Source organism: Grus americana, chromosome 6 (genome assembly GCF_028858705.1).
Source record: "Grus americana isolate bGruAme1 chromosome 6, bGruAme1.mat, whole genome shotgun sequence".
Classification (NCBI taxonomy): domain Eukaryota; kingdom Metazoa; phylum Chordata; class Aves; order Gruiformes; family Gruidae; genus Grus; species Grus americana.
In genome coordinates, this window is record NC_072857.1 from 23,702,039 (window position 1) to 23,715,695 (window position 13,657).

At 38.9% G+C, this 13,657-nt stretch overlaps 1 protein-coding gene across 5 annotated transcripts in view; it reads left to right on the forward strand.

Annotated features, from left to right (window-relative positions):
- Positions 1-13,657, forward strand: part of MAP3K20 (mitogen-activated protein kinase kinase kinase 20) — a 94,139-nt gene that overhangs the window by 55,584 nt on the left and 24,898 nt on the right. For 4 of the 5 annotated variants that reach the window (XM_054830905.1, XM_054830903.1, XM_054830904.1 and 1 more), the window contains exon 11: positions 3,724-3,859. In XM_054830905.1, the coding sequence (XP_054686880.1) occupies positions 3,724-3,859 (136 nt within the window). Of the gene's footprint in view, positions 1-3,723; positions 3,860-8,144; positions 13,240-13,657 lie in introns of those variants that run through there. The other variant, XM_054830906.1, reaches the window with a different exon arrangement.

Genomic DNA, 13,657 nt, shown 5'->3' on the forward strand with positions numbered 1-13,657 from the left:
TTGAGACAAGGAAATATGAGAAAGAAAAGACAAATTCATGATGGGGCGTGATTTGCCTGAAAGCAAAGATGATTTCTGAATTAAACTGAAATGAAAACACGAAGTGGAAAAAGAGCACAAGCTGTGTGGGGACTTGCTCAGAAGCTGGGTAAGAGCGGCACTCTCTTACCTGAATTCTGGTAACGGCTGCCTTCCCTGATGCAAAAGCCATATCTGCATGGAAAGGCTCATGAAGGTTAAGCCAAATTAACAGAAAGTATGCAAAAAATATGCAAGTTAAAGTGGATGGAAGACTTGTGATCCCAAGGGATAAACTAAAACAGACTAAGACCATTTCTGACAACAGTTGCGCAGAAGTTTAATGTGTTTTAACTTCTGCATTGAAAAATCTTTGCTTTTACTCATTGGTTTATTTTTTTAATATTTTTTATCCCATAGTGATTTGCAGGGAGATAGTTGAACCATCAATAGGGAAAGAATGAGATGTGTTACCAAGAAACAGGAAATTTTAATGAAGCCTGGCTATCAGAGCCCTGGAGAAGGGTGGGCTTGGGAAAAGCGAAGGTTACGCTTGTTCCTTTGAGGGATCTCCAAATTAGTGATCCAGATACTGCACTTTCACAGGGGTACTGCATTTAACAAAGCAAATCAAAGCTCAGACAAGCTGGATTGCATTTTTTTCCCCACTCTTAAAAACAGGCAAAGTGAGGTTCTTTTTGTATAGAGACATGCAAAAAATGCATCTGTAACAGCAAGTAACCAGGGTCTTCAACCTCTGTGACTGGCTGGCATGAAAACTGAGAGTGTGCTGAGTCTGTACACGACTGGCAGGGGTGATAAGATAAATGACACTTTGATCTATCTTCAGTGTGGTCTTACTTGCAACATTTACTGGTCGTGATGTTTATATTAATAATACGTTTCAGTCTGCCTGTTCTATCATTTCCTTAAATTAATTCAGTATCTTATTTCCTAACTCTTCTACCCTTCACACTTTTATTATTTAATCGAATAGGGGAACTGCCTTGCGACTGTTGCACAGGTCTGCCTTATATTCTGTGATCTTTTTGGAGCTCTCTCTCAAGTCACTTTTATTACAGTAGGAAAAAATTACTATTGAAGTAATGATGTTCCAATTCAGTGAGAGATCACATTTGTCTGCATTTAGTCATATATACTAACTGCATTTCTCCTTCCATCCTTTCCCTGCAAGCGGCTGTTCTAATGATTTAAATAGTCTATTAGTGATACTTATATTAGTGTATCAGTAGCAATTCAAGACACATAAACAAGTGCCAGTCATTGTTTTTAATCTGTGACTGTTAATCTGTGACTGTTTATCATTATAATTTCTAATAATACAGTATACATTCTTCAATGTCACAGAATGAGATTATTCTCAAAAAGCTAGTAAGCTCAGACTGCAGAACTATAGAAGCAAACAAATCCACATGCCCTGCCATGTATAATGTTTCAAGCTGCTTCATTTATGAAGTAAGACTCATTAACTGGGCAATGTACGGTAGCTTTCTCTTTAATTACACAGTTTTATTATACAGTGGAATTATTTTTCAGAATGCAACTGTTTTCGCAGACTGACCTTTTATTATAAGAGAAGTTTCTGTCTAATGAAGAGAGGTAATTACAGCACAAAATAGACTTTTGACATATAGAAAGCTATTGTTACCAGGACTTTCCTAGTGCAGAATGTTATTTAAAAGAGAATTTAATTTACATATTTAAAAAATTACAGAGTTGCATATAAATAGCAGTGATGTTGAGAGACAAACGAAGAAAAGCAGTGCTTGCAACTATCCTCAAATTGCTCTGTAGTTCCCACAGTAGATTGCATCGTATATGTTGCACCTGACAGAAAGGGTTTATGATAGGGAAGTGAATGTTTGGAGAGGAGTCACTTTCTGACCTTCTGTCCAGTGCTTTTTAGTTTTGTTCCTTTATTGTCTCTTTTATTAGGATGTGTGACCACCTTCCACCCAGCACAGAGATCAGCCTTGACCTTTGCATGCCTAAATACCGGAGAGAATTTTTGCTTGAAATCTGAAATGTAATAATCGTGAGGGGCATTTGTTCTGACCACCACATCGAACAGTTCACCCAGCGGGATTTAAGTGTGATAAATGCCCTTGCCCCAGGTGGCTGATTTTTGCAGTAGAATTAAGTGTGGTGGTAGAGTTTGCAGTACAGTTTGCTAGTTACTCCAGCTCTGAGTCCTTTCACTGTACTTTGTAAGCATTACTCTCTGACAGAGATGTCTTATTAAAATATGAAATCAATAAGATTTGGAATATTTAAATTATTTCATTTACTTAAATAGGCTATTTGAGTATGCCTGAACTCCTTTCAGTTGATACTGGAGAAGAGCTTAATCATTCTATGCTAGGACATGAGATTTACAAGAAGAAATAATTCTCTTTTTTTTTTCTTTCCCCCAATAGAAATGACAACTAACTCTGTTAGTCCTTTTGTCTTCTTTTTGAAAACATCAGAAGGAGCAGATTTTGTTTGCAGTGTGTTTACGAAGGGAAAATGTTATGAAAGTTTGAGCAGAAGATTTGGCATTGCAGAGTCCCAATAGCAATCTTCAGAGCTCTCTCTAGGATCTCTGTCTCCTTAGGAACTCGCGTTTTCTAGGAGGAAAACAAAATGCTGTGATTGACTATTCCCACAATGCGAACAGGAAAGAGTTGAAGTGATAGTCAGGATGCAGGTGGCAGGCAGTGCCCAGTCTCCCAAATAGTCACAGAAATGGTTTGTTAAATGCAAATACAACCTTTGATACAAATTGGAGGATATTCTTTGGTTATCCCACATGCAAAAAACGCGGATGAATTTAGTGACGGAATTGTTTTTCTGTACTTTCCAGTATACACCTGTGCATTTGTAGTGCAAAACTTGTTAAACTCTTTCCCAAGAGCAGTTCAGTTCATGTGTTTAAAAGATACTGTCCATCAGAGAGCATGTCAAAGGAAACCACTTTAAGGGATGAGGTACATGCAATGCAACCCAGTAAAGAAGGTATCTTGAAGCTTCTTAGAGTACTGCCTTCACTTCCTGCCTTTCTTATTTTTCACACCTTTGCATGTATGGTGAGAAGCAGAGAAAAGTAAACCAAATCCTTTTATTAACCATTCCTAACTTGCGAAGCTTGTATTTGTAAGCATTTGCAGGGCTGGTTCATATCATGGCTTATATTCTTGCTCTTATATCTTCACCTAGAGAAACAGGAAGGTAAGTGGGAAAAATGCCCCAATGCTGCTTCTGTGTATTTTGAGTATAAGTCCAAATAATATTTATAGCCAAGTTATAAACCCAGGCAAATGGGCTTCTTAGACTGCCAGTATTGTGTTGCTAATGATTGTCCCGTTACCAGATCTTAATGCAGTTTCTTTATGGATAAGATGATGTTTGATGATGTTGAGGGAAAAGACGGCATTTTAGGTTTTCAAATGTTGTTATTACGTGGCATTTTACTCTTTTAAATGTTATTTTTCTTCAACTGAAGGTATTATGGTTATTCTCAAGTATAAACATCACCAGTTGTTCTTAAAGCTCTGAAAGGCTTTGCATTTGGTAATTAAATGAACTGCTTGAGGTAGTATTGTACTTTTCAGCCTTTCACATTTAATTAACATTCAAGTGGGAATTATGAACAATTTATATCTGTCAGGAAAAGACAAGACGTAACAAATTGTCTCCGTGCAGATGTGAAATTGAGGCAACCTTAGAGAGACTAAAGAAACTGGAGCGTGATCTGAGCTTTAAAGAGCAGGAACTAAAGGAACGGGAGCGACGTTTGAGGATGTGGGAGCAGAAGTTAACTGAACAGTCCAATACTCCTGTAAGTAGATAATAATTCAACCTTTCATCTTACTTCAGAAAGTATTTAGAACTTTGTCTATGTAAATCTAAAGACACACCAAGGAAATAGTGTCCCTGTTTTCTTTAGTTGTTCCTTCGGGTCAATTAAAGTCTATTTTATTACATCACTGCAAAAAACTGTACTATTTTTTAAATTTTCATCTAATACATTAGATACCTGATATTGCTGATAGTTCATATTGTGCCATGGGCACTTAAGTAGTTTCCCATTGATTTAATTACAGTTCTCAGCTTTAAAATTTGATTGCATTCAATAAATTCATTTTTTGTCTAGAAAGTTGTTGACTTTAATGGTTGCAGGATTTGGTCTTAAATGTAAGATTCATTTGTTTCTTGCAGAGGAAGGCTTGAGAAACCTATGTATATATTTTATTTTATTCTGTTCTTTTTCTTTGAGAAGAAGCAAATTTTCATTCTGTGAAAAAGAGGGTAAAAACTTGAAGTGTTCATTTAGGGCTTTGTTCATAATTATAGTTAACATACTTGTACTGGCCAGTTACTAGCTGTTAGGATTGCCACATTTCTATTAATAAATTGAACAAAAAAACTTCCTTAACAAAATACGATGCTCTTTACTGATTGGCAGAGGGAGGACCACAGAGTTAGTGCATGGCTAGACATATTACAACCAAATTGTTGTTAAGAAAAATACTGCGTTACCTACTTGTTTTTAAAGCACTAACCAAAACAAACACCAAATCAAGGTTACAGTAGCATATGATTTTTCCTGTGCACAATTTCATCCTACTTACAACCTTGATTCCAGCCAGACTCATTTACATACAACTTGTTTTTAAGGCATAGCTTACTGCTATTGTTTGAATGAAGTTGCATTCGCGTTCCAGCTGTGAACATGCAGTAATGAAATCATGAAGACAATGTTTTCCTATGTGCAGATACTGTATGTTCTCAGTAGATATCTGTATGCCTGCTTTAATGCTTGCAAACTTCCTGTAACTGAGCTGTGGGCCATCATCTATCCTGAGCACAGCATGACACACAGCCTTAATGAGCAAATCTTTTCACGAGCAAGGCCCTAGGGTTTTTTATGCTGTACTTGCTTATGACTTCTACTTTTCACTTAGAGCTAGCATTGCTGAAAGAATAAAGCATTGTGCTAAGGCCTATTGTGCTAAGCATGAACTATCTTTCTGCATAACATTAACCCAACTCTCCTATTGCATTTAAATGCAATTTCTGCTAATAGAGAAATACAGTTTGTTTTTTCCATAGATCTTCAGTGAACTGTTACACTGAATGGCTTTTAAAAAGCCCTTTGTTGTTAAAAAATTGACATACTGGCAAAAATTGGCTTGTTACAGCAGGTTTGATTTTTTTCATAGCAAATTAAGTTCTACAAGGCACTGGTTACAAATACAACTATATTTTAAATTCATAGCTGTAAATCATTTGCGAAATATCCCTGGGCATTTTGTTTGCAAGCTGTAATCCATGTAGTCAAGTGTCTTCTTCCCTCCCTTGGTTCAGGGTATGTCTGCTCAGCAGTGTCAGACCAGAGGATTGCAACAGGGAGGTGCACTGCTCGATTTTAACTACCTTGGCTGTAAAAATGGTAGTAAGGATATGGCAACCGGAGCTAATAACTCGGCTTAGGATGCCCACTAGGCTTATACCTGGTTCTTAACCAACGTTAACAACCTTGTTGTGTCTTAGCTGGTACTGTCATCCCTGCTCTGCGCTCTGCAGTCACTTCTTCATTTTGCTCTGCAGCAAAGACCAGAGGCCAGCAGGTACTATTAAAGTGGCGCGCAGGAGGAGAAACTCAAACCAAATGAAAGCAGAACAGGGAAGCTGTCTCTGCCACTTGATTCTCCAGTGTTTTAGGGTTGGTAGAAACTTCCTCCTGCATGGTAGGTAGCTATGAGTGGCAGGCTGCTCCTACTCCAAAGAATAAAGTATAGCTTTACACACATCAGGATGAGGCCAATCTTTAGAAACACTTCTGTGAAAGCAGTGTTTCTCTCTGCTCTTGCTTTGACCCTGTTTCTGCTGTGTCTTATACAACAGACACCTTTGAGTCTGATCTCTGCAAATTCCCTTTGTGCAGATCTCCAAGAGCCTCTTGCACAAGGGAATCTGGAGCCTTTTGGAGGAGTAAAATATATCCACAGCTGTAGTGAAATGGGAGACTTTAAGAAGTGGAGTGTATGTAGCTAAACTGAAGCTCATATTTAGAGGAAGACAGTGAGCAGGACATGAAATCCAGATGTTCACTTGTGGTGCCATGCACCTGCAGGTGGTCCCTTAAGAAGAACAGTGGCTTGTACAGAGGTTGGGGATCCCAGCTATCTATAGAACTCTCTTCATGATAATTATCATATGCAATGCGACACCAAAGGCAAAATGCTGTCACAAAAGAGCTCCTAAGTTCTGCAGATAACGAGATGGCAAAGTATATAGGAAGTAAGGTGATTATAACGTGCAAAATGAGCCACAGTTACAGCCCATTCACAGGCCCACTGCCAGGCATTGCACAAACACTGACCCAGAAATGTGTTTTAGAGGAAAGCTGTTTTGCAGCTTTGTTAATTTTTAAAGGGAATTCTTCCCATATGTTAGGGGATGCTTTTCCTTGGATCTAAAGTGACTAAAACTCCAATAGCTGATGGAAGAACTACCTGGCACTGAGTCGTGTGTGCTGGGCATCTATTTTCTGTGGCTAGATCTTGTTTTTAAAAATATTCCTTCTCTTTATCAGTAGGAGCTTTTGGTGTCCTTGATCTGAGTAGCACTCTGGTGATGGTGTAGTTGTTTTTTCCTGTACAGCCAGGTGTACAGAAGCTTAGCTGCAGGTTCTTTCATCACTTAGCCATAGGATGCATGAAGAGTATTTAGGGCACCCCATCTCCTCAACTTTTACATTTTATTTTCATTTCTTAAACCATGATCACTAACTTTTGTTAATCACAACACAAATAGAAAGCCTGTCTAAACAGGGAAAACTCAAGAGGAACAAAAGCCAGATATTGTCTTTTTTAATGATAGGCAATTTGTCAATGTAAGTGGTTTTGCCAAGAAATGGGCATTCTTTGAGCAGCCTGGCCATGAAGCCTCCTGTGTTGCAGACCAGGGCATCACCTGAATCACCCCTGTAACCCATTGTGACCAACTGCCATTGACTCTTCAGTTTTCTGATTAGGTTAAAAAAGATGTGGAAAACCATTAATTTTGGGCAGGTAGTTTTCCAGACAGCTTTGAAAAGAAAGGCCGGTTCAGGTGTTCACACACAGCCCCTTTGCTGTTGCTTTAGTAGGTAGTTTAATTTGGGATGAAACTCCTGAGTTTTTACTCCCTGTGGAGAACAGGCAACATGTCACAGAGGTTATTAGCCTGGCCACTCTGAAGAGGCATTAATCATTATTTAGCTGGAGAGGGCACCTTTCATTTGTTGTTACAAACAGACTGGGTCAGGAAAACACCATTATCTGTAGGTGAAGATTAAATCAGTAGAGATTTTAATATGATGAACAACAAAATGGCAGATACCTATTGATATAATTTAAAAAAAAAAAAACAAAACAAAAACAAAAGGCAACCAAGCTGAAGAAGCTGACCAAACAGCCCCTCTTCCCCTGCCTGCTCCTCCCTGGGACAGCTTCCAGAAGCAAGGTGCTGGTGTGGGCTGGAGGCCGGTTCCCATGTCCTTTGCATTGGTGAGAGGCTCGTTTCTGATTGCGGCCATCGCAGGGTGACCCCTTACTCTCCTCTTGAGCATACATTTAAAACCTTTGCACAAATAATACTGCTGCTGTTATTTCTGATATTTAGAGGGCTGCTACTTCTGCACCAGACTTTGGGAGCTTGTTTGGGTTCTCTGATCTTAACGTGATTTATTCTTCAATCCTGAACATTCAATTAAGCAACTCAGACTTCTGTTGTGCCCGCATTGCCTTGGGAGCCAGTCCACCTGGCTGGGAAATGTCACATTTTGTTTCACGCTGTACAAAATGAAGGATTGAAGAGTTTGAACCTTGTTTTGTCATGAAAGCTCTGCTACCTGTGGTTCTTGCCATGCGACTCAGTGATTTTGCACTTCCATTTAAGAACAATGACCCCAGAATGAAGCTGTCTGATTTAATGAATTCCTACTTGATCTCCATGTTTAGATTCACTAATCATTGTGCTTTCTGTTGATTGCCAACTAATCTGGTGGTGTCTTTTTCCTCGATTTTTAAATTGGTTCTAACTTTCACTTTTGCTCTGTCCTTTCCCCCTTTAAATAGTTTTTCTTACCTCTTGCTGCAAGAATGTCTGAGGAGTCTTACTTTGAATCTAAAACAGAGGAGTCAAACAGTGCAGAGATGTCATGTCAGATCACAGCAACAAGTAACGGGGAGGTAGCTGGCATGAACCAAAGTCTGAAGGCCTTGATGATGACGGGCTTTGGGGATATCTTCTCTCTGAACCAAGCAGGATCTGTCCTGCATTCTGGAATGCAGATAAACATGCAAGCCAAAAAGAATTCTTCTAAAACCACCTCTATGAGAAAAGGAAAGAAAATCAACATGGCTTTGGGTTTCAGTGAATTCGACTGGTCAGATGACGATGATGATGATGATGATTATTTTGATGACACAGATGATAGCAGCGAATGAAATTAGTTACAGAATTAAACCTGAAATCGGTTTTAGCAAAGCAAAACAATAAAGTTTTAGAACAAGAATCCTGTCAGTTTGGTCTGTTTAAATCCTGTAAAAGAAAAAAAAAGTAAAAAAAAAAAAAGTGAGACCTTTTCCAGGCTGAGCATGTTTGTGTGTAGAAAGACATGTTGTTTTTGTTTAGATTGTGCTGACTTATTTCTGCTTTGATGAAATTTGGAACTAAACTTTCCAAACTAATTGAGATTATTATTATTTTAAGAACCGTGATTATATCTATAATTCTTGATGCCTGATTACAGAAACTATGGCTTGATAAACTTAAGATCTGAAAACATTGGGGGAAACTTCAATGCCTTTAATGCCATTAATGTACTTCAAATTTTTCTCTTGTGTTTTTTGTCATTTCCTTTACCCCTTTAATTGTCAATCATATGAATATACTTGTACTTCCAGATTTGCTATTCTCTACAATCCATTCTTTCTTACTGTTGAAGTGAAGGGGTTTGCTGTGTTTCTAATTTAAAGCCTTTTTCAAGGCGGCATTGTGGGAAGTCACAAATACGTTTCCAGGAAGAGAGAAACTTGGTTGAGGGGAAGAGAGGGGTTAGTTAAATGCACAGTTTAAAAACTGAATAGCAGCAGAATCCAGAAAATCCCTATTAGTAGATGATTTGTATAAATGTTCTTTTTCCCCTCACGTGTATGTCGTGTGTATATAATTCACTCTAGCAAAGTGAACTGCAATCAGACCTCTGCATCTATTATCAGATATTGTGATCTAGAAGCTAATTTTCAGTTACGTTGATGTAAATCCAGGAAGCCTCATTAACTTTGATGGACTTATTCTTGTACCTGAGAGTAAAAATCGGTGCTAGTAAATTCTGATTCTGCTACATCTCCTAAACTGTGTGTGCTACCCTTACGAAAGGACAAAGAGAAGCCATGATGACATTTCAGCTTGGGCCCTACTACTGTGGCTTATGTGAAATTCTCCATGATGGTGGTAATGTGAGGAATATTTACTAGTCTCTGCGTACCTGTTTTTTGCAGCTAAATCACTTTTAAAGTATTGCCACTGCTGTTACGACTTACCGTAAAACTCAGCGTGTAACAATCTGCTGCAATAATTGCCTGCCAGGCACTTACGTTGAGAGCAGCAAGTACGTTTCTCCTGATGACCCCTTTAGTGGTGATGCAGGAGGAGGGAGGGAAACCAGCGCAAACACAAATGCAGGTTAGAAAGGAAGATGTTGTAAAATATTTGCCCAAGGAAGAAGGGCAGCATTTCAAAAGAAAAATGTTACTGTCTAGTTCAGCTGTAGTGGGAATAAGCCATCAAAATTCCATTCTCAATTACTGGAGGGGTTTCTTTTATGAAAACTTCTGTTTTTGAGTGGCTTCTTTAATTATAGGCTTGCCTGTTACACAGCTCTAACCTACATATTATGGTGAGTGTTTTTGTAGATAGCTTAGAGGAAAATGGATACATTAGATAACAGCAGGCCTGAAATCATTACATCTTCACTGAACAAAAGAGAAAGTTCTTTGAAGGAGTTTTTCTAGAGGGATGAGTGGGCACCTCTTCGGGTTGTGAGAGAGAATTGTTTTATCCTCAAGCATCAGCACTGGTCTGGTAACCTGCAAGGCAGCGAATGCTGCGCTTTGAGCTAGCCTGTTCCGCTCAGTTTGCACAGGACTAGACTCTCCAAGATGCTTAATTTCTGTAGGATGTCGTTCCACATTCCACCTTCTTCCTGACAGTTGCAAATCCATTGGCTTGAAGGTAACCCTCTTGTATCAGGAAGCATTTCTCATGACAGAATTGTAATTTAAATTAATTAACAAGTCTATGGAGTATCCCAAGGAGAAACTTGGTCCTTCAGCACAGGTAGGGATAGCTTCTTAGGTCCATCAAAGCAATCTCATTTTAGGGAGGAAAAAGTGACATAGAAGGGCAAATAATTAAATGGAAATAAGAGCAAATAGGCTGTTTCCAGTGCAGATTTGTACTATTTTTGTAAGTCTATGTCTGCTAACACCCACAGCAATGATACTATTTTTGTAACTGCCACTTTACACAAATCCATCAAATGTTCCTGGGTGCAATCTAATATGTGCACTTTAGATCTTAAGATGTGTGTCATTGTGCATAAATTACTGTACCACATAAGCAGTGTAGGGTTATACAGCTTTAACTGAAAAGGAAATTTGGTTCAGTACATTTAGTATTCAATAAAGCAAAAAATCTGTTCCTAGCATTGATGTTTTGCACTTTTTTAGCATCTGACAATCTCACAGCACTTCATGCACACTTGTATTTGCATGGGTTTTAACTGAATTTGTAAATCCACTCCTTAATCTTTACAGAAGTAAGAATAGTCCTTAAGTAGTATGACACAGGGTTTCGTAGTTGCAAAATCACAGGATTTAAGTGTGTCTTCAAGGTTTTGTGCCTGCCCATGCGTGTAATTTATTTCTGCAAAATATCATCAGAATTTGGTAGCATGCTCATAGGAATTTCCGCTGTCTACTAAGTTCCAGTATTTTCTAGTGAAACAAGGATGGATTTTTTTTTCCCCCTTCCCCTTTCTTTCCCTATATATTATTTGTCAAAGGAAATTAAGCTATGTTAAGGAAAAAAATTAAACTCTTGTAAAACTTAGCTGTGTGTTCAAAGTAGCAAAGGTGGTCTATGAATTGTAAGAAGGTGATAACATATGACAAACTCTTCTGATGCAGTTCCCCTGAGATAGTGTTATACTTAGCATATTGGCTATGCTTATTAAAAAAATGATGGTATTGATTGCATTTTTACTTTCCGGTGATGACTTTCATACCAGATGTCTCCAGTTTACAAGCCAAAAATCATATGTGAGACTCAAGCTGTGTTGTTTCGGCCTCTGATATGATTCTCACTAGATAAAGGTTTTGAAAGTGGCTCTGGTGGGCAGGTATGTTGGTTGGAGGAGGTCAGAGTATTTTGTCTTCGACGCCTGATTTCGCTCTGCAGCGCAGCCCAGTCTATCTCCTACCTCTGTCGTCACCAGGGTATATAGATCTCCACAACAGTCCACAGCCACATAGTGTGTCAGCTTATGAAGGCATTAACCAAACCCAGAAGGTGTTTCTCTGGCTGCTCTGGGCTGTGAGCAAAGCCACCAAAAGCCTTCCCATGCCCCGTACACCTCTCAGCTCACTAGTCCCCACCAGGCCTTTTGGGATCCCAGTTCTCTCTACCTTCCATAAAGCCCCAGAGGTATCTGCAGTAAAATAATATTGCTGCATTTGATGGAGGGGAAAGGTAAGAACCAGGCCTGAACTTCTCATTTTTACCAGGCTGTTGTATTGCCAACATTGACTTAGATGGGTAAATGGCCTGAGAGAGGAATGGTGAGGATCCGCTTTTGGCTTGCTTAAAGATATAGGGTGAGCTGGGACCAAGACAGGATGTCCCACTCCCTTTCTTTTCCTTCAGCAGCGGGGGAAAAAATGGAAGGGGGAATTAATAGAGAAAACCTTTTGATCTAGTCATTTTTGTGACGATCACAGCAGTAATTCCTTGGGGTAGCAAGTGTCCTAAGGTACAGTCTGCGGGTGTGCTGCATCCCCAGCCGGTTGTGTGCTGCCTGACGTGGAGCTCATCCCATCTAGATGGGAAGGGCTTCCAGGAGGTGAGCTCTGGAGCAGCCCCTTGTCACACAGCCGTGTTCTTGACTTGTCATTTGTTTATCGTTCCAGTGGTTTTGTTAGATGCTGATTCCCTTTCCTTCTGGGTTTTAAAGCGGTTATTCTGAGTTAAATACTTGATGCAATAATGACTTACATTGCTTTCAGCAGTGGCAGTAAATCCGTAGCGTGCATACAGCTGTTAAGTATTCAGTAGCATTACTGTGTGTCTTTAGTTCTGTAGCTCCTTTTTCTGTAATCAGGCAGCTTTTACAGGTTTTTAATAAGACCTCTAACTTGACAGAGGTTTTAACTACAGTCCTAGGTAGAATGTTCAGGTAGAAAAATAAGTTCATTTAGTAATTTTCACAGCCCTTAAAATGCACTGGTAGGAATCTGGAGGAGAGACCTTTCCCTTTCCCCCCAGACTTCAACTTAGTGTACACTGTAAAATCTGCACAGAGATTTCTGATGTGTGAAGATTTAATTTTAAAACTGTAGAACCAACAACCTTCTTTAAACATTTTATATTGTGTGCTAAATATTCATATGCCTTTTAAAGTCAGATATAGTCCACTGCATTTCTTGCTTTTGCACTACTGAAGAGGTTTTGTACTGAATACTAGGAGTCAATGCTACTTACACTTCAAGTGTGAACTGATGAAATTTGAATAGAAAGTATTTTCACAGTGTTAGAAAACTTCATTTTCCCTTCTGAAAAAAACAAAGCTGAGCGCAACGCCTGTGCCAAAACTCTTGTGCTGTAAACTGAATATATCATTTGTGTGGAACATGCGATGTTACACTTCTGTGTGGTAAAACCTTGCAGCGTCAGTTATTCTCTTCTTTGCACTTGACATATGATGTCTTGTTTTATTCACACTGTGGATTTGATTTTCCAGTGTAAAACCAAAGCAAACAAACAAAAAGAAATCATGCAATGTATTTGATTTCCTCAATTGGTGTCATAAACTTTCTTTTGATGTGAACTTTTTCCTTTGCTTCTCTTTGTTCCAAACTTCTATTTTGCAATAAACATTTTGACAGTAAATTTTATGCATCTGTGTCCCTGTGTAAAATGCTGGTGTTTCAAGAGGTTCCTTATTGTCTTCTGGTTTAAGTCACTTTTTATATCGCTCATTGTGTGACATTTCTCCTTTATTCCCCCATCTTTTTTAAAAAAAATTTGAAATAATACAGAACATATTCTGCCACTGGTTATATTTAAACATGGGAAAAGCTGGAAAAAATCCATCGTGCAACTAAAAATGCAATATTGGACTTCTGCAGTAAATGATTCAGTTGTACAAATTATTGTTCCAGGCTCCTCCCGCAGCACCCGCTGGTTTGGCTATAAGTACCTACAGAAGGCAGGACCCGCTGCCTTCCTAAGGATGTTTACGATTGCTACTCGCCCTCCCTTGTGCTCAGGTGTTGCCCCCAGCACTGCTTTTGCCACACAGCTTCCT